This window comes from Petromyzon marinus, chromosome 22, assembly GCF_048934315.1.
Source record: "Petromyzon marinus isolate PM22_M1 ecotype Great Lakes invasive population chromosome 22, UKy_Petmar_22M1.pri1.0, whole genome shotgun sequence".
NCBI classification, from domain to species: domain Eukaryota; kingdom Metazoa; phylum Chordata; class Hyperoartia; order Petromyzontiformes; family Petromyzontidae; genus Petromyzon; species Petromyzon marinus.
Window position 1 is genome coordinate 12,846,585 of NC_133688.1, and position 19,257 is coordinate 12,865,841.

Consider the following 19,257-nt stretch of genomic DNA (forward strand, 5'->3'; position numbering starts at 1 on the left):
GAGCTGCGGTGCAGTGGTTGGTGCACGGTGATATAAATTTGGTGAGCCGTGGTCCATTTCCGTCACGTCTAACATCAGCGGCGAGTGATATCAGAACTCATCCTGGGCCTCCTTCACCAGTCTGCACTGACCAGAGTGGTAAAGTTTAGTCACACAACTGCCATAGCTGACGTGTTTTCAGGGAAGCCTTCCAGCAGTGGTTTGACAAAGGGCTGGACATTATTTGAATTCACAAATTGACTTGAGGGGCCCGTGGTGTATTTGGCGTGCTCTCGCCAACAACATCCAGCAACACAACAGTATTAATTTAATCGGTCTAACTCTTCTGCACCAGAGTTGGTACTGTATCAATGCTGATGAAATTATACCCTCCCAGAAGGCTGTGGGGACGATGGGTTGTGGAAAATACACTTTAAATACACTTTTCCTAGCAGGAAGTACCCGGCGTTGCCCGGGGGGAAAATATATTTCAAAAACTTATCTTAAAAACATAACATATACATACACAAATACTAAGCCATTGTGATTGCCTGGTGTTCTGTTGGTCCATTTGTCCGTCAACACAATTATAAGAGGCTTGCAGAAGTCCAAAAATTATAGAAAGTAGGGGGTAAATAGTTGATCTGAAAGGTTTCCGAAAATTGTCGACCTCCCCCTCAAAAAATGTTTTTACCCCCGCGTAGGCATTTATACCTACACACCCTACAGACAATAGAGTAGTATCTAGTGCATCTACAGTAGTATCTGACTCTATAGTAGTATCTGTTGACTCTATAGTAGTATCTGTTGACTCTATAGTAGTATCTACTGACTAGCAGTATCTACTGAGCACAGTAGTAGCTACTGACTAGCAGTATCTACTGCGCACAGTAGTAGCTACTGACTAGCAGTATCTACTGAGCACAGTAGTAGCTACTGACTAGCAGTATCTACTGAGCACAGTAGTAGCTACTGACTGTATAGTAGTGTCTACTGACTCTACAGTAGTATCTACAGAATCTATAGCAGTATCTGCTGACTCTATATCAGTATCTACTGACTAGCAGTATTTACTGACCGTAGTAGTATCTACTAACTCTACAGTAGTATCTACTGACTCTACAGTAGCATTTACCGACTCTGCAGTAGTATCTCCCAACTTTACATTAGTATCTACCGATTCTATAGTCGTATCTCTATAATAGTATATATCAACTCTATAATAGTACTAACTTCACAGAGTGTAGTGGTGAGGCCTAGTCCCGTGCAGAACCCCTGGCCTCGCCTTCATTGGCTAGCAGGCCGATGTGGCACCTTTTCAGGCTGGGGCTGGGCTGCTACCCCCCCCCCCCACCATCCCCCCCGCCCGCTTTACAATAATAGTATCTAAGGGCTATAATAGTATCTACCGACCCTATAGTAGTAAGTGCACACATTGGGGTGGGTTGAGAAGAGGACATCACACTTTGAATAATTTACCTCAGCGTTGTGTATTTTTATTTTTAACGCGAATGAGAATTCCCCCCCTCCCCCCACCGATCGCGTGTGTGCGTTGCTATAGGAATCACGGGTCAGCGTTTCGCGCATGCACAGATGTGTGCTTTGGCACGCGCTAAGCGTATCAATATAATAAATAGTACAAAATAGTTAATTTGACTACTTTAAAGTTGACGGATGTGAAATACGAACAGCGCTGGCTCACCCCCGGTCTTATTGCGTGGCATCTGGGTACTTATTAAAAACGTAAACCCCACAGTTTGCGAGTTAAATCCGTTGCAAGTTGCGTACACAGACAGACATACAGACAGACAAAAAAATTAGTCTTATATCTAAAATATTTTATACAAAGATGGATCAATGAAGGAAACATTGTCGGCTTATCCATTTTAACTGCTGTTTACACCCCAAAGTATGGTCAAACAGACCTCAACATGACCGAAAGGCACGGCGAGTTCTTCACCCAGCAATGGATTGATAAGGGACTCAACTTACGTAAATATATACGCGCGCGCCCACATGAAATACGTATTTGCTCTGCGTTCGCGTTCAGACGACGCCCCGCCCGCGTTGATCTCTTGTGTCGCAGATGAGGGTGAAGAAGCACCGCTGGTACAAGCGCATCCTGAAGACGCGCGACCCGCTCGTGTTCTCGCTTGGCTGGCGGCGATTCCAGACGGTGCCCATGTACTACATCGAGGACCACAATGGCCGGCACCGTCTGCTCAAGTACACGCCGCATCACATGCACTGCCACGCGGCCATCTGGGGTGAGTGGACACATATGGGGGGGGGTGAATCTGCCGCTGGTCAAGCTGCGAGCGTTTTTTTTTTTACGCCTTCGCACGTTGTGAGCGGGGGACAGTACAATGTCGCATATCCGACTGTCCTGCATCGGCCGTGATTGGTTTACCTGTCAGAAATCCAGTGTGGTACTTCTACACGGTGTCACTCGTTTTGTATTGGTGTTCACAAATCCGAACTTGTCACCACGCATTTGTTTATTCTTAAATCTCTAGCACGTCATTTTTTTTTTATAATGCACGGCGAAACATTTTCGGCACGTTTATAGGCCTTTGCGTTTTATTTTTGTCCGGGAAGCTATTTGTGTTTCAAACTTTTCACAAATTCACCTGTACACAGTCCTCAGAAAGTCAGATATGCGACATTGTACTGTCATACTTGATGATGACAGCATTGACATTTGTACTCATTGCAAATAACCAGTCTCATTAGCAGCTGCGGAGGAGATTCTTACTGTGTGTGTGCATGTGCTTTGAATGCTTGAGCATAATTGGATGTGTTCACAATTAGTACAGAACAGTGTGTAAATGTGGCTGAATCTCAAGACACTATAAACAATAGGGCGTGGGGGGAGGGGGTCGAGGTGGACAAAGATAGAAGAGGATGGTTATAGAAGGTGCAGTTGAAGATACTTCCTCCAGAAGAGACGGTCAGAGGCAGGGGAGAAAAGGCTGGTCTTAATCCTGCACTTGAACTAGGTACAGGAGATATGGTGGTGCTAGAGGCTGAGGAAGGAAATGTGATGATTGAAGCCACTCAATGTGAGGTCGTTGACAAAGAGTGTGTAAATGTGTGTAAATGTGGCTGAATCTCAAGACACTATAAACAATAGGGCGTGGGGGGAGGGGGTCGAGGTGGGCAAAGATAGAAGAGGATGGTTATAGAAAGTACAGTTGAAGATACTTCCTCCAGAAGAGACGGTCAGAGGCAGGGGAGAAAAGGCTGGTCTTAATCCTGCACTTGAACTAGGTACAGGAGATATGGTGGTGCTAGAGGCTGAGGAAGGAAATGTGATGATTGAAGCCACTCAATGTGAGGTCGTTGACAAAGGACATTGTTTGCTGGCACAGTACATAAGGAGGAGCAGATTATATATCACCCGCAACAATCATATGTACTTAATATTTTTTTGTTCCTTTTCCAGGACCTATCACGACGCAGGGATCCGGATTCCTGGCTGTGCAGTCGGTGGCTGGTTCCTCTGTAAGTATTGTTTACATTTACTAAAGCCATATCCAGATGAATGGAGGAAAACCGAGTTGGGCGGAGAGAGGGGAAAATTCCGATGGGGTTGACCGAGTCTGCACATTTGTTTCTTTCTGTACTGCGGATCTTCTCAGCCGGACTTCCGGATTGCGGCGACGGGCTCCGTGCTTGACCTGGACAAGTCTGTGAAGATCGTGAAGAAGTTGAAGCTCACGGGATGCCCCTTCAAGATCTACAAGAATACAACTTTCATCAAGGTATGACTGGCATGGCAACCGTCAAATTATGTTAATTACTCTCACTGTGTATAGGGGTGTCGTGTAACTAATGTTCTTGTCAAGGCAATGAGCCAGCACTGCTGTGGTCCTTACTTTAAAGCGCTGGGTTGCTGTCTGTGATAAACATTGGTGCATACAAGTTTGATGGTCTCGGAAAAATTGCACACTATTGCCGTGATAATTGTGAAAGTGTTTCTGGGGGGGCGGTAGCGTCGTGGTTACCACGCTTGTAATATGAACCTGGCGACCTTAGTTTGATTCATGCTCTTTCAAGATCACTGACGATTATCTGAACTTGTCCCAGGATTGCCATAGGTCGACTCGACTTTAAACGAGTACACGGCAAGGCGTGCAACCATCGATGCTGGGAGGATGATGGCGGCTTGGTTCTGGCCACACTGCGCTATTGCGTGCCATGCCAGCATACACAGACGCATTTGTCCTAACTGCATGGCGATGCGGGTGGTTGTTCGTCTTTCTCGGCGTGTGCGTGTGTACGAGTACAGGACATGTTCAGCTCGGCACTGGAGGTGGCGCGCTTTGAGGGAGCGGCGCTGCGCACCGTGAGCGGGGTCCGCGGGCAGATCAAGAAGGCCATCAAGTCGCCCGAGGGAGCCTTCCGCGCCACGTTTGAGGACCGCCTGCTCATGAGTGGTACGCGTACCCCTTCCTGTCTCCCCACCCCCCTCATTTCATCGCCACTGCAGATTTGGCACAGCCCGTGGATGAACTTCTCACGGAGCCATGATCAATCGCTCCATCCCAAAACGTTTATTTTATATTATAAAAAAACACAATGAGCATAGGTAATGCCCACAAGTTTAGTGCTTGCACAGGGAAAGCGATGTTTTTTTTTTTGTAAATGTTGGCTACGTATGCTGCGAAAGAAGTTCACCATTGCGAACGTACATGTGTGCGCTCGCAGACATCGTGTTTGTGCGCACGTGGTGCCCTGTGGAGGTGCCCAAGCTCTACAACCCCGTGACGACGCTGCTGAAGCTCACGGAGGAGCGCTCCTCCTGGACGGGCATGCGCACGCTGGGGCAGCTGCGCAAGGACCTGGGTGTGCCGCTGGTGCACAACCAGGACTCAATCTACAAGGTCGTCCCCCACCCACCCCTCTCTCTATGAATGTGTGTGCTTGCACGCATGTTGTTGTGGTGCAGCTCTATGGGTTGCGGTCGTTAATACAGTGCACTACAAACCCAGCAAAGGGGGTTCAATTACCTACCCTTAAACAAAGTGCCTTGTGCAGTGTGTGTGTGTGTGTGTGCCAGACATGAACACTGGAGAGACGACCATGGCCTAAATAGGTGCTGACCGACAGTTCTTGTCCTAAGTCTAGTTAGACTCCATGGAGGTCGTTACCTTTGCGTGCATTCCACTAACTGATAACCACATGCAGTGGAATGAACCACAGTGCTATCAACCCCGGCTTACGTGGGTTGAATTTCCATCCATAGATAACAGCGTCGGCGTTGGCCTATATGACTTGTCCCAATGGTTTGTGTGTGGATGCTAACCTGTTTTGCTTGCGGCCCGTGTGTGCGTGTGCGTGTGCCCCATGCATTCCCTGCGTGCAGCCCGTGGAGAGGAAGCCACGGGTGTTCAACCCGCTGGTAATCCCCCGTGAGCTGCAGAAGGCACTGCCCTTCAAGTCCAAGCCCAAGCTGACGGAGGCCGCGAGCCGCGTCCCGCGCGACCGTGTGCGTCCTGCTGTCGTCCGGGAGCCCATGGAGCGCAAGGTGCGTGCCTCGTCTAACGGAGTCCACCGCTGCCCTTCGGATGGAAGCCATTGCTATGATGTTTGGTTGCTTGCTTCTGCACTCGGATTCACCGCAGTCACTCCCGCACTGTCGTTCGGTCACCTCCTTGCCTCCCTCTCATCGCTGCTACCACAGTCGTTTTCATTAAATTAACGTCTGAAACCCTACGCCATTCCCAAGGATGACTCCGTCCCAAATTGACTACTTCCCCACTGTTCAACTAAAATACTGGATGCAAATTTGTCTTCATATTCTCTTCACACTGCTTCACTCTGCAACTCTCCATGTCAAATTTTCCCAATTTCCTGTAACCGAGGCCAATCCAAGAAGTGCGACTCATCTTCTGCACTCATCATTTGCAATTTTAGTTTTTGAACAATTTTGTAGGCCTTTAGGCCTGTGCTTGGCAACCATGAAAAAAGGGGTGTGGTGAAGTTTTGGGCCATTTATAAGATGCCTCTGTTTGGATGCATGCTGGGTACCTGCAATTCTGTGGTTTATCTCAATGGCTGTTAGTAATCCATAAAGCCACGGTTCTGTCATGTGACCTCTTTCCAGCAAACCTTTTAACACTCATGAGGCCTCAGTGCCCCGAGCCTCGCGCAAGTGCCATCGCGGCATCATTGTCGGTTAATGTAAAACGGCGGCTGTTGTTGAGTGCGAGACACTTTGGCTCAACCCGTATGCGCGTGCGTGGCCCGCACTTTGTTTGTGCCGGGCTGACGGCGCCAGAGTTTCCACCCCCGATTGACCCACGTCTGCATTGATGACCGCAGATCGCCGCGCTCCTGCAGTCGCTGGGCACCATCAGGAACCAGAAGGTGCGCAGGCAGAAGGAGCAGGCGCTGCAGAAGAAAGGCGAGTACCAGCGACGCCGTCAGAAGGAGGACGAGGCGAAGATGCAGAGGATCAAGGAGGTGAAGAAGCGCGTCTTCCGCACCATCGGACAGAAGGAGCGCAAGCAGCAGAAGTCGAGTCTCTCGGGCCCGCGCCGCTAGCGGTGACCACGAACTCCGCGGCACCACTGGACGGTGGGACAGCTTGTAACTGTGCTGGCGACATGGTGGGGGGGGGGTGGGGGGTTGGGAGAGGCACGATGGGGAAAGGTTTCCCATGGCACCCTCCAAATACATGCCTCCCTGTTTGGAGGTGGCCCTGTGCAGGACTGGAGACGGCTGCATTCGTTGCGCTTGTTCCAAGTAGTCTGGCTCTACCAAACTAATTAGAGGTTTAAGGAGCATACATTCAATGGTTTTGTTTGCTCCTGATATGTGCATTCATTTTCCAGTGTAATCATCTATTCTTATATTTTTATGTAAGGGATTCGTGTGCCCCCCCCCTCTACCACTCCCAACATCTACATTCACTACCATGTAACAAAATAATTGCTTTTTGAATCAGATTGCTATCCTGAACTAAGTCGATTGTTATTTGCAAGTGGGGGAAGACTTTCTAAACCCCGAAAACAAATGGAACCCAGCTCACCGCACTCACCATTGCCGGACCGTGGGATGCAGTTACGTTTTTGTCAAATGTTTGCATTTTTTGGAAATGTGTGATCTTTTACATTTTTGTTAAAAGGTCTGTGGTCAGAGTTATGTTAATATTGCGCAAGGCTTGAGTTTGTAGACTGAATGCACTCGATTCTACTCGGCCAATCCATTTTTATAAATAAGCGCTCCATGTTGCATACATGTGCTTTGGCGAGTTCAATAAAATATTCTGTCTATACTGTGTGCGTGGTTGTGTTGTGCTGCACGTTGACATTTGAGATATTAGAATACGGTGTGAAGCAAAATAGTTAAACCTCGGCTAGCTGGACTAATATGGAGGAGGAAGGCCTGGCCTGGCCAGCTGAAATATCCTGAGAAAGCTGCAGAATTACTTCCGAAAATCACGAATAACTGAACACCATTAGGGGTGGGGCTGGGTGGGGAGGGGCTGGTCACCCCATGGTGCCCTTATAAAACTCAACGTGTAACCTACTCACGCCGGCTTGTGCCCGCCCTCACAGTCGGGCATATTTGCGGAATACACCACGTGCCGCCGTTGACCCTGGCCATTGACCGAGCAACCCAACGTTCCTACCAGCTCCCTCCGCAGGAATGTGTTAGTTTACTCTCTACATGTTCTGGGAATGCATCTATTGCAGGTGACAGCTTTTCACTGGTGGAACTTTTCGAGAAAAGCTCAAATCTCCGTATGACTAGTGAGAGGCGTTTTCTGTTGGCATATACCAGTGATGTGAGTTGTCGAGCGATGCATGCAGAATAGTGACCCCCAAGGAGCATGAAGCCATCCAGTAACGTCACAATTTTCAGACAGGGTCTTCATCCACTTTGACCTATCCCACTGAATGCACTTGCGGAGTCACAGGCACTCAAAAGGCATGGTTTGAGGGCGATACAAGGGAAATGTCTTGTCCAAGATTTTGAGCAAACGGTGTGACTTGGGGTGTAGCGTTTCTTCTGTGCAACTCCCGTATGTACTGTCGGCATGTTGAACTTCTTTCGCGCAGTACGTAGTCAACTGCTAATCAGGGGTGCGGGGGAAGGACAACAAACTAAACGTAAAAAGCTGAGCTTGTATCAACCAGGCGGCTGTATTTAAGAAAAAACCGGCACCACTTCAGAAGTCCACATTCCGCCCGAAGGAATGCCCACAAATGTCATAGAAAAGCTTGGCACCATCAGAAATGTTCTCGCTTTCATGGATAAACTAAGAAAACGTAACAGGCTACATTTTCTTGAAATACAATAAAAAAAATGGGTCATGGAGTTGAAAACCTCTTAGTTATTTTCACAATAATTTATGCACGAAGTAATAAACATTTAGAATGAATGCGGTCATTTTTATAATGCTGCAATCAAGACAATTTCCATGTTAAAATGTTGCAAAATATATACACACTAATTTTGGCTATTTTGTAACAAAAAACACAGCAAACTTTATTTCCAGCACAATGAAGGTAATCATTCCCACTTGAAAAGTGCCCACTCATCATACATGATCATACATGTTTAAATAAAATATATACAAACACGCAGCGCTTAACACAACATCGTTGTGCAAATATATGGATACCAATCAATAAAGACAAATAAATGGTTTACAGCCACAAATATAAAAGGGCCGCAAGGCACGGTGCCCGGACAAATTTGCAAGTTCTCTGCTAAGCTCGTCGACAGGAGAACGGTTCGCAACAAATATGCGGATCGCGTGCCTACTGCTGCTGCTCCTCGGCGCCCTATGTCAGGGCCACGCAGCGCCCGCCGATGGCGCGCAGGACGACGTCCAAGCACAGGAGGACTTTGACGCCTCGCGGGTATTCGTCGCGCGCCACTGCCACGCGGCGCTGACCACCACCACCACCACTCGGCGCTAACCACCCCTGCCACACTGCGCTGACCACCGCCGTCACACAGCGCTGACCAGTCTTCTTGTGCCAATTATCTGGGGGCAAGCCCCTGCGTTGTGTCATCTTGTTTAAAGGACGGCGGGAGTGGCAGGGGGCGAGATGTTAACTCCCTCGTCTGGTATGCAGGGGATGCAAGGATTTTGGAGATTAGAAGATGTGGCTCGTACTGAGCCGTACGCACAAAACGGATCAATGTATCGCTTATCCTTACAATGAAAACCCTCGATTAAAGTGAGGAAAAAAGTGAGATTCTCTCGAGATCCCGTTGCATTTGGCCTCGGTGGCGAGATGTTAACTACCTCGCCTGGCACACAGGGTCACGGGTTCGATCCCGATCCTGACCCCTGTGTATATTTGGAGTTTGCATGTCAGTCTCCCCTTGGTCGCATGGATTTTTCTCCGGGTTTTCCGGGGTTTCCCACCACATTTAGAAACATGCGTTAAGCGTATTTGGCTGATATCAATTTCCACGTGATAAGCCACTTTGTTGAGCGAAAATTTGTGTCCAGGTAAGCTTCTGAAAAACAGCTATATAAAGCTCCTCGGACCTTACTTGGTAAAATAAAAATAGTAGTAATAGTATATGTTGGGCAATCGTACATTTTAAAGTTTACGTTTTTTCGTCAACGTTTATTTTCATTTGTTACTCGGACGATCCCGTCGAGCCAGTTGCCCGGCTGTTTTACAAGGGAGGTGCGTGAACCCATCACTACCGGCAACATCAACAGACAAAAAACATCAATATTGCAGAGAACGAATACAGAGTCCCCAAGGAATATTGCAAGAGAACCAGTACAAGGTCCCTAAGGAATATTGCAGCACAACTAACAAACGAGGTATTTAACGGTCACAAACTAAATACACGAGAAGCCCAAAACAGTCCAAATATAGCGTGAGAGCGAGAGGCGGCAGAAAAGTCAGGTACAGGTGCAAGTAAGTTCTCTACGGTAAATCCTCATTTCACGTGCATTCACACTATGCGTTCTCGCTTCAACGCGGTTTATCTTTTTACGGAACCTTTGCTTCCGCTTAACGCGCGCCCGCTATAACGCGAGTCTGGCGCATGACGGACTGCTTTTCAGAGCGGCGTGGGTGTTGGCACCGCTGTTCGGTGGCGCTGTGAGTTGGTGCTGTGGTACTGTGTGACGCACGGTGGAACGTCTTCCTCTGTCTTTGTGCCGGCATCCTTGTGTGCGTTGCGTCATCTCCCTCCCTCATCTTTCACTCGCCATATATCTCTCTCTCATACTTTATATTTAAATAAATTACTGTTACAAATATCATACTTAAGGAAATATTGCAACGGCACCCCCACCTTGAGCGTTATTCCTTATGGGAAACTTACTCTCGCTGAAGGCGAATTCGCAATGTTCAGGAATGCAACCCCCCGCGTTAAGCGAGGACTTGATGCACTTTACGAGAAATGTAAAACGGAGATGAAATTTTCCTGTAAGTTCCCCAACCTTGGTTACAGACTCGCAGGACATTTTGACGACCAGACTTAGTAAGAGTCCCCCCCTACCCCGCTCTCCCAGTGCAAATCCCAAGTGGCGGTGGTGGCGCAAAGCCTCATGTCCTGGATATTCCGTATTATTTTTCTGTGGGCTGCACGAGCACAGTGCACCTACGATCTCCTACATGCCAAGGACGTGGCTATCGAGCGAGTGTACACAGGTGGTGGGCAACCTGCACCCGGGCCCATTAGTGGGAGGCGCCCAGGTGCCAGGCTACCAAGAGGGCAAATTGGACAGGGCCCATGCCAATTACGCTATGCCACCGGTATTACAATTCTCTCTCCTTGCTCCAAATCCCACTCAAAGTTTCTTCCGGCACTCGCCGGTGCAATCCTACCACGTTTAAAACAAAAGGTTCCCCATACTCTTTGGTTCTATTCGGTAAAGTCACGTAGGTAAAAAAATAAAATAACAAAAATCACGACGTTTTGGCCACAACACAAGTGGCCTTCATCAGGTGAAGGGACCGTGCTGTCATGAGGATAGCGTTGGAGTGAAAACAGCCAAGCCCAGGTCGCGTCCTTTAAGCTGTGTGGGAGGAAGCAAAACGCTTCTAGAAAAGGTTCCCCATTTGCTATATTATTCTGCGTCGCCTTTATCATAATCAATCTGTGCTCACCGAAATGCCGGCACGATGCCCTTTTGTTAAAAATATCTTGTACAACCCGTCGCTCTCACCCCGGCTGAACGGCAGTTCCTGGGCACGTGGTACGTGACCGCCTTGGCCAGCAACTGCAACTACGTGGCCAAGTACACCAAGCTCAGCACGAGCTTTAAGATGGAGATGGAGGCCAGCGAGGAGGAAAACAAGTTTACCGTCACGTCCACCAAGTCCAAGTAAACGACAACTTCCTGCATGGGTCCCGAGGTCTTGCCGCTGGCGCAGTCACTGCACTAAACAAGTGGGCTTGCGCCACGGTGACGGGATGTTAAATACCTCGCCTGGTATGCAGGAGGTCGTGGGATTGATCCCGACCCTAATGATGCCTGCTGTATATTTGGAGTTTGCATGTTCTCCCTGTGGTCGTGTGGATTTTTCTCCGAGTCTTCCGGGTATGCCTCCACGTTTAGAAACGTGACTTTTAGAATATTTGGCTGCTATAGATTTATACATGAAAAGCCGCTTTCTAATCATTTGTGGCCAGGTCGATTCTGACAAAAGCTATATGGCTCAGCGGGCATTACCTGGTAAACTAAAACTAGTTTATAACTTTATCAGATGACAAGATATAGGTTTTTCACACCACTTTCCTAGAGTATTGCTCAGATATGTTGATTTTGGTGGTTCATTATTGCAGTGTTCTTTGGCATGTTCCCTCCTTTGACTCCACTCGGTCACTGGCTCTACCGTAGGCCATCGACCCTTCTCGCGATCTGCTCTGCCCAAGCCCAACTTTTCTTAACAGTATGTTGAACGTCTTTTGCACCGTACGTAGCCAATCCTGCTAATCGGAGGTGCGATATGAATACGATATCTCTAACTTAGCTATGTTCTCCAACCCACGTTTCTCATTCTGCCACCGAGTGGCATTCCAGGTATGCAGGTCTCCCCTTGTTTTGTGCACATTTCGTATTTTATTTGATTGTCTTTGTTCATTTCCATGTTTCTGATCCGTATGGCACAGCAGGTAATTCACACCGATTATACACGCTCTCCTCGGAGTTGAGTTTCAGTAAGTTCAGTTTTCCAAAAGCGCTAGAACCTATGGTTACCGTGGGAATCTAGCGATGGCATTGGCTCACGTGCAGATGTTAAAGATGCATTGTGGCCCCACAAGGCTGTGAGACATGGCAATGGCTTAGGAAGGTCTTCATCCCAGTGGACAAAATCATGGCTGATCGTGGCCAATAGTTATTATTGCAGTAGCAGCAGAACTACATGCTTAGCCTTGATACTCACGATAATCCACCGCTGGATGAAGGCTTATGCCAAGCCGGCACCACCTCTCAAGATCTTCTGGTGCAATTATCCATCCAGCACTTGGCACTTGAATCGATTTCATTGCTCCATCATCCTCCCGGATTCTTGGTTTTATTCCCACTTTGCCAGTCTGGTTTAATTCTGGACCATAACCTTCAAAGCTACGTGTACTTCCCAAGCCCACTTTTTGTAATACGGATGTCATTAACCCGCCTCTCAATGCCATTCTAAGCAGGACCGCACTATTTGAATGTCTGAGTGATCATGACTGAATGTATTTTGCCTGCTTTATTATGATGCTCTGTGATTCCACAGAAATGGTGCATGCTACCAGCATGTTTCCACCTACGAGCTGATTGAAAATGGGAAATTCTTCACCATTACAAGTACAGTAATTCATTACCTATTGTACGCAATAACCATCAGTGAAACAGACAATATATACACACACATACACAGAGACCTATACACATGTGTGTATAGATGTATAAATATGTACACGCATGTAACAATACTTGAGAATACAAATACACTTATAGATGTAGGTACATGTCCACATGCACTGTTGATACACGTAGAACCATATTTACACATTCCCTAAAGTAGAAACATAATACATATGTTTAGGCCCGACCAAACACACGTACATGCACAGGTATACACGTACATGTTTACATTACCGGACTCATATTTCATTGTTTCTGTATTTTCTTTAAGTTCAATAAATGAATGCACATCAATGTTACATACGTGTACATACAAATGCATTGTACGTCGTGGACACGTTTATTAAATCCTCCCCACATCTGTCCACCCCAGCAGCATAAATGGGTTCACCACAGTTTCGTTTATCAGCTGGTACGCCAACCTCATCCGAGATATCTGCCCAGCATGGAAGAGGAGGCCAAAATACGACGTGGAGGGGCTCTCTAGAGCACCCCCCCCCTCTTTTAGTGGACGTCCTTCCACCAGCAGGTGATGTGAGCAAGCAATTTCTGGGCTGCTCACATTAACCTTTTATCATATATGTTTAAGCCGTAAGAAAGACGGTCACTGCATCGCACACTTTCAGGTGAGCTTCTGTGGCTCTCTGGAACGCTCTTCCTTCCGATATTCGGAAGCCACTGGAGCTATGCACTTTTAAATCTAGCTTGAAAAACTCATTTATTTAAAGCTGCTTTTGTGTTTAGGGTAAACACCTATCTCCCGCTGATAAGCACAATCATAACGTCACAGCTCTCTCAGCTGTCAGAATTCAACAAAAGTGCACATCCAAATTCCACATAAATTGGTGCCAATCACAAAAATATAATTTGTTAATTAATTATAATTACACAGCAGTTTGAACTGCATGGTTGAGATTTTGGCAACATATTCATTTTGGAGTGAGGTATCTTCAACAGCACATGACAGAAACATCGGAAACAATTGTACCCCCAGAAACTGGGGTAAAATACCTGGGTGTCCCTCGAATCTAGACACGATTTTGTGTCATTAACAAATATATTGAGGTTTAGAAGGCTGAAATCCATCAACTCATGCGAGCGTATCTATAGTTTCATTTTCAGTGAACTAGCTCAAACTATGGCACACCTGTCAACCCCTTATCAGTGCCAACTTTATTACGGACAAATTCAGACCTTACCGGTCACCCCGTGCCCTTCTAAATATCAATGTTCATCCTACAACGTCTCATCACAAGGGAGAACACGAACAAAGACTTTTTTTTTGCCCGCATTGAAACGGCTGCACGCCGTATGGACCTAAAAACTCAATTTCCCTGTACAAGAATATGGGGTAAAGTGTATGGGTTCACATATTCTGCCGTATCATTATAACTGTTCATAATGGAACGAAACCTCTACGGATACCCTGCAGAAGGATACGATGCAGTATTTCTGCAGGTACAACGCGAACGCACGGAGAGACTCTACTGTTTTGTTCGCTATAATAACGAACGCATGAGAAGGGGCACACGCGATCGCCCCGTAACTCGACACGTTTCTCGTCCGTGCGCGCCCGTCCAGAATGGAGACACTCAAGGCACATGACCCTGACGGTCTTACGCACCGACTACGAGACGTACGGAATACTCTACTACGGAAAAGTTAAGGAGGGCAAAATCATACGGACCATGCGCATGCTGGGTAAGACTTTGTTATGTTGCGGTGAAAGTGATCTTTGGGTTCTAGGGCCGGAAAGAGAGCAGAAGAATAATAAGAAAGAAATGGCAGCTGATCAGTGTTCTTCACCGAGGTTGTGCGACGGATGAGTCCGGCGAGGCGGAAGGGAATGGAGAGCGTGACGATGAGATCTGGGGAGGGCAGAGAGAGACCAGGGAATAGTGAGACGTGGGAGAGTGAGGTGAGAGAGCGTGTGGCAGGATAATTACACGCAGTGACTTCTCATACGCCAGTATTGTGATTGTGGCATCCAAGTGCCGGGCTCTATATAAAAACACAAATGTGCCGTAGTGGTTGCACCGCATCTTAAACCCGGAAAACGGTGTTCGATTCCGAGCCGCAGCTAGCATAAGTGTCGACTGATATCATATATGGTCCTATGATTCCCCGCTTCACCAACTCACACTAACCATGATCATCTACTGGAATCTCTTGATGTCGAGTACGATGCTTCTCCATGGACAGCGATGATTGTTAGGGTTCCGTGGGTACGCAATTTTCTTTCATGGAGGACGCCTACGCGTGAGCAGAACAACGCGAGGACACTTTTGCGCGTTAGTTTCCACACGATGCTTAATCAGCACGGGACTTGGATCCAATAGCAAAGGAGACGAAGGCAACTGGAGGATCCCAGTGGCTCATCCGCCCGAAAGTGGGCCATCTAGATCACGGCTCATCCATCACACTAACCAGTCGTGGGGGGGGGGGGAAGTTTAGTTAAACGACCCACATGACCGATATGGTGTATGGAGTGCCTTATCCAACAGTGGATTGATAAACGGCTGCAAATTGTAATTTATGTTTAACCCACCTTTCAACCCCACTGTTCTCAAACCTCATTGATTGATGCATCTTAATCTATGCCATTCAATTGTTTTGAGGAAAGTAAACAAATGTATGCATTGATACGTGAAATAATACCGATGGAGTGATGATGCATGTTGATCGACAGGACATTCGTTGCATGAGAATAAGAGAAAAGTACTTTGCAACCAAACATTATACAGAGTAATTCCTGCAGTCACGAAAGCTTCAAATCAAGTTGATTATACAGGTCATCTCGGTGCTAAACATTAATCAGGCCATGATTTTGTCATGTGGCTCAATCTGCAGAGCCGACACGGGATTTGAACCTTTAATCCTGTGGTTTTTTAGTTGTACTGAATATTTGCTCATCAGCACGACATCCGAGCGTCCGCTCCACGTGCTGGGAGCGAGCAAGTGGAGCGAAACCGTCAGCCATCGTGCCAAATAACACGCAGCACAACGCGAAAACTCATTGGCTTTCACGTTCGAGCTATGCCGCACAACCATGAAAGCAGTAAATCTTGCATCTTTATTTCACAGCCAGGTCACCGGACGTCAGCGAGGACCTCATGAACGAATTCCGCAGTTTGAGCCTGGAGATGGGACTCGCAGAGGAGAACGTCTTCTCACTGCCTTACACCGGTACATGCGCTGGAGCACTGTTTCTCAAACTCCGGTCCTCACGATGGCCCCACGTTTCGGCCATCCGTCATGACAAAGCTTTTGAGATTCTCGTGAAAATTAAGCACCTGGTGGTATGCAATCACGGATAACTGCACTGCGTGGGGCTGTGAGGAATGGAGTTGAAGAAATGCTGTCCTGAAGCTAGAAGGGTTTAAAAAATAAGAATACTGGAGTCTGATAAGGATTAATTTGAAATCTCCCATTTAATTCTCACATTTCGCCTCTCCTCCTTCAACTTCTCTGGCTTCCCGTTGACTGTCGCTGTTATGTCAAATACCTTACACTAAGCCTTTACATCTGTCGATGGCCTTGATCAACCTTATCTTGCCTCTCTCATCTCCTTTGCATGTCGCTTCTCATCCTCTTCATTCCCAATCTTGTCCGTTTCTGTGTCCCTCCTCCTCCCTGGGCCCAGTCCCCTTCTCGATCCTTCTCCCTCCTTGCACCCCGCTCCTTAACCTCCTTCAGTTCCTCTCTCAAAGCCTCAACCTCTTCCTCATTGCCAATTCCCTTTCGCTTCCCTCCCCTCGCCCCTCCACTCCACTCCACTCCGTGCAGTGCCATCCCTCCCCTGCCCTTTCGTGATCCCCAGGTGCCCTCTGTCATGGTCACTCATTCCTCGGCCCTTGCACGCCCCTGCCATGTAAATTACCAGATTTTTGATACCGCTTTTGAAACTATGTAAAGTGCCTTGAGCTTAGGCGCTCTATAAATATAAAATTATATTTTACGACAATCATTGACAATGGAAAGTAGTGAGAGTAATGATTGCAGTAGTGAAATTTGGTAAATCATACGGATATGATTCAGTTTCGCAGAAATACAATTAATTGTCACAATTCAGGAGCGCAATTGGATTCAAGAATAGTTCATTTTCATCATTTTTCTGTCTCACCTGCATTGTCCGTTGGGTTTGCCTCAAGCATATGGCTCTATTTCCCCTATTATGCTAAATTCAACATCAGCATATAGTTTGCACAAAATGAATTGTTCAAATTATTTTCATGCGCCCGATTCAAGATACAGCGTGCGTGTACCAATCGATATTAAGCATCAAAGTAATACTCTATCGCTGCCTTGTAATTGCAGCATTGCTTTTTCTGCCGACATTCGTCTGCTGAAAGACAATGGATGAACCAAACAATGCGATTACTGTGATTTGTCATTTTCAGACGAGTGCATCGCTGGAGAACAGGGTTTGATTCCGGTGCCACGCACTCTGTAGGAGTAAACAACCTCCAATATCTACCCGCGTAGAACAAGCCGGATCCTCATTAAAAGACGTGTTCATCGCACATATAGACGCAAATTACATCAAGCATGTGAGATATGATGACACACGGCAGATTATTATTTCCCATGGCAGTGCTTGCACTATCGTTGTCAGTTGGCACGTGTTGGCTGTCGGTATTTCCAGATGGAATACCTCCATGATCATATTCTGCCGACTTTATTTTAGAACTGTAACGTATCTCAAAAGGAGAGTGTGAATGACTGCCACATTGAAATTACGAAAATAAAGCTGATTTGTGCACTGCATTTGAAACGGATGATTTGTGATTCAGAGTGACTTACTAATAACAAGGCAATATATGTTGCTTGTGCAACAAAGCCTCACCGAGTCTCTAGATTTGTTTAGGAAGGTCCTCCTTATGAAATATTTATCCAATTCTATAATGGAGTGATTGGCATGTTGGAGGAGTACGAGAGGTTAACGCTCAAAAACCTCTGCATGGATGGATTCAATCCAATGCGATATTTCCATTTCATGGCCACTTCTTCAGCACCGTTCCTCCCATGATGAAAAGGAGAGAGACGCTCTCAATGATTCCTGTTAGGGAGGAGGAACAAGAGCATGGGAGGAGTTTGGGGGGGGCACGGGGGGGGGGGCAATGTCCTCCCCAAACTGAGCACTTTTATTAACTTATTTTCAGTGGTTTAAAATTAGGATTAGAAATAAATGTTTTATATGTACCCGCGATTCCTAATGTGAGGGACAAAGCGAACCCCTGCCCCCTCCCCCCCAAAATATCTAAGTCAATCTCCACCTGTGGCCAATAGTGGAGGCGATTGCATGGCTTGGTCAGCATGGGCCCTGATACATGAAATGGAATGGCGTCCTCTGTCAACCTTCCCTACTCTACATGCTCAGAGATTGGCCTGCTTCGGCTCATGGACCTGGGTGCAGTTATTATTTTCGATTTTATAAAAAAAAAGATATTTTTTTATTTTACCAAGTAAGGCCCACTAGGTCAACAAAGTGGCTTATCGTGTGCAAATAGCAGCCAAACGCGTGTTTCTAAAATGTGTGTGGTGAGGGGAACCAGTGGACCCGCAGAAAAAATCCACGCGACCATGGAGAGAACAGTGGCACTGCCTACACACTCGCTTGATAGCTACGCGACTGTCTGGAGGTGTGGTTGATGTATTTGTAAGCGAGGACTGTGACAGGGTGGTCGAAAGCCACGGGAAATTCTTCACGAGCGAGATTCACCGTAGAGAATTCCACTAACGACTGCATACGAAAGGGGTAAAAAAAAAACCTGTTCATGATGAGCAACAGCTTTTAGACGTTAAGTTCTTGGACACTCATAGAATATGTCCAATGCTTACATTTTCCAATATAATACATTCTCATACATCTTCTGCGGTGTATCACTTAGCACACTGGACTTGCGTTCCAGAGGTCGCCGGTTGGATTCGATCTCCTGGTGCGGCAGAGACAATGGAGCAAGTTTTTTTTTTATTCCCTGCGCCTGTCCACCAAGCAGTATGAATGGGTGCACTCGTAAACTCGTGCAGTGGGGGTTAAAGTGTGGGTACGCTCACATCAGACAAGATTTAAAGTAAACTTTAAACTATTTTTTTTACTTTACCAGGTAAGGTCCATCGAGCCATATTGCTCTTTTTCAGAAGCGACCTGGCCACAAATAATAAAGGAAGTGGCTTGTCGCGTGGACATTTAAAAGCAGGCAAATACTCTAAACGCATGCCGATTCTAAACGTGGAAGGAAAAACCGGAGGACCCGGCGAAAAACGCACGTGATCACGTGGAGAACATGCAAACTCCAAATATACAGGTGTCAAGGTCGCGATCGAACCAACGACCTCCTGTATCACGGGTGAGGTAGTTAACATCTCGTCAACGTTGCACCCAAGTTAAAACTGCATTGTGCTAACAACTCTGACCGCTCCACTAG

At 47.0% G+C, this 19,257-nt stretch overlaps 2 protein-coding genes across 4 annotated transcripts in view; both read left to right on the forward strand.

The window, feature by feature from the left end:
• The window catches only part of BMS1 (BMS1 ribosome biogenesis factor), a 30,817-nt gene extending 23,556 nt beyond the window's left edge, over positions 1 to 7,261 (forward strand). For all 3 annotated transcript variants that reach the window (XM_032959013.2, XM_076068727.1, XM_032959012.2), the window contains exons 17-23: positions 2,066 to 2,246; positions 3,425 to 3,483; positions 3,621 to 3,743; positions 4,271 to 4,418; positions 4,690 to 4,865; positions 5,348 to 5,509; positions 6,307 to 7,261. In XM_032959013.2, coding sequence (XP_032814904.2) covers positions 2,066 to 2,246; positions 3,425 to 3,483; positions 3,621 to 3,743; positions 4,271 to 4,418; positions 4,690 to 4,865; positions 5,348 to 5,509; positions 6,307 to 6,528 — 1,071 coding nt within the window. In that variant the 3' untranslated portion in view covers positions 6,529 to 7,261. The remainder of the gene's footprint in view (positions 1 to 2,065; positions 2,247 to 3,424; positions 3,484 to 3,620; positions 3,744 to 4,270; positions 4,419 to 4,689; positions 4,866 to 5,347; positions 5,510 to 6,306) is intronic.
• A 1,420-nt stretch (positions 7,262 to 8,681) lies between these two features.
• On the forward strand, positions 8,682 to 17,596 carry LOC116944994 (protein AMBP). Its single transcript, XM_032959011.2, has 6 exons — positions 8,682 to 8,855; positions 11,157 to 11,299; positions 12,699 to 12,769; positions 14,411 to 14,530; positions 15,914 to 16,015; positions 17,230 to 17,596. The coding sequence occupies exons 1-6, from the start codon at positions 8,739 to 8,741 to the stop codon at positions 17,280 to 17,282; spliced, it is 606 nt and encodes a 201-aa protein (XP_032814902.1). The 5' UTR covers positions 8,682 to 8,738; the 3' UTR covers positions 17,283 to 17,596.
• The last annotated feature ends 1,661 nt before the right edge of the window (positions 17,597 to 19,257 follow it).

Excerpts from the sequence above, each read along its gene's own strand:
- LOC116944994 (XM_032959011.2), top strand. The coding sequence starts at position 8,739 with ATGCGGATCGCGTGCCTACTGCTGCTGCTCCTCGGCGCCCTATGTCAG. Across the intron at positions 8,856-11,156 it reads AGGACTTTGACGCCTCGCGG|TTCCTGGGCACGTGGTACGT; the intron begins GTATTCGTCGCG and ends GCTGAACGGCAG. Across the intron at positions 14,531-15,913 it reads ACGGACCATGCGCATGCTGG|CCAGGTCACCGGACGTCAGC; the intron begins GTAAGACTTTGT and ends TTTATTTCACAG.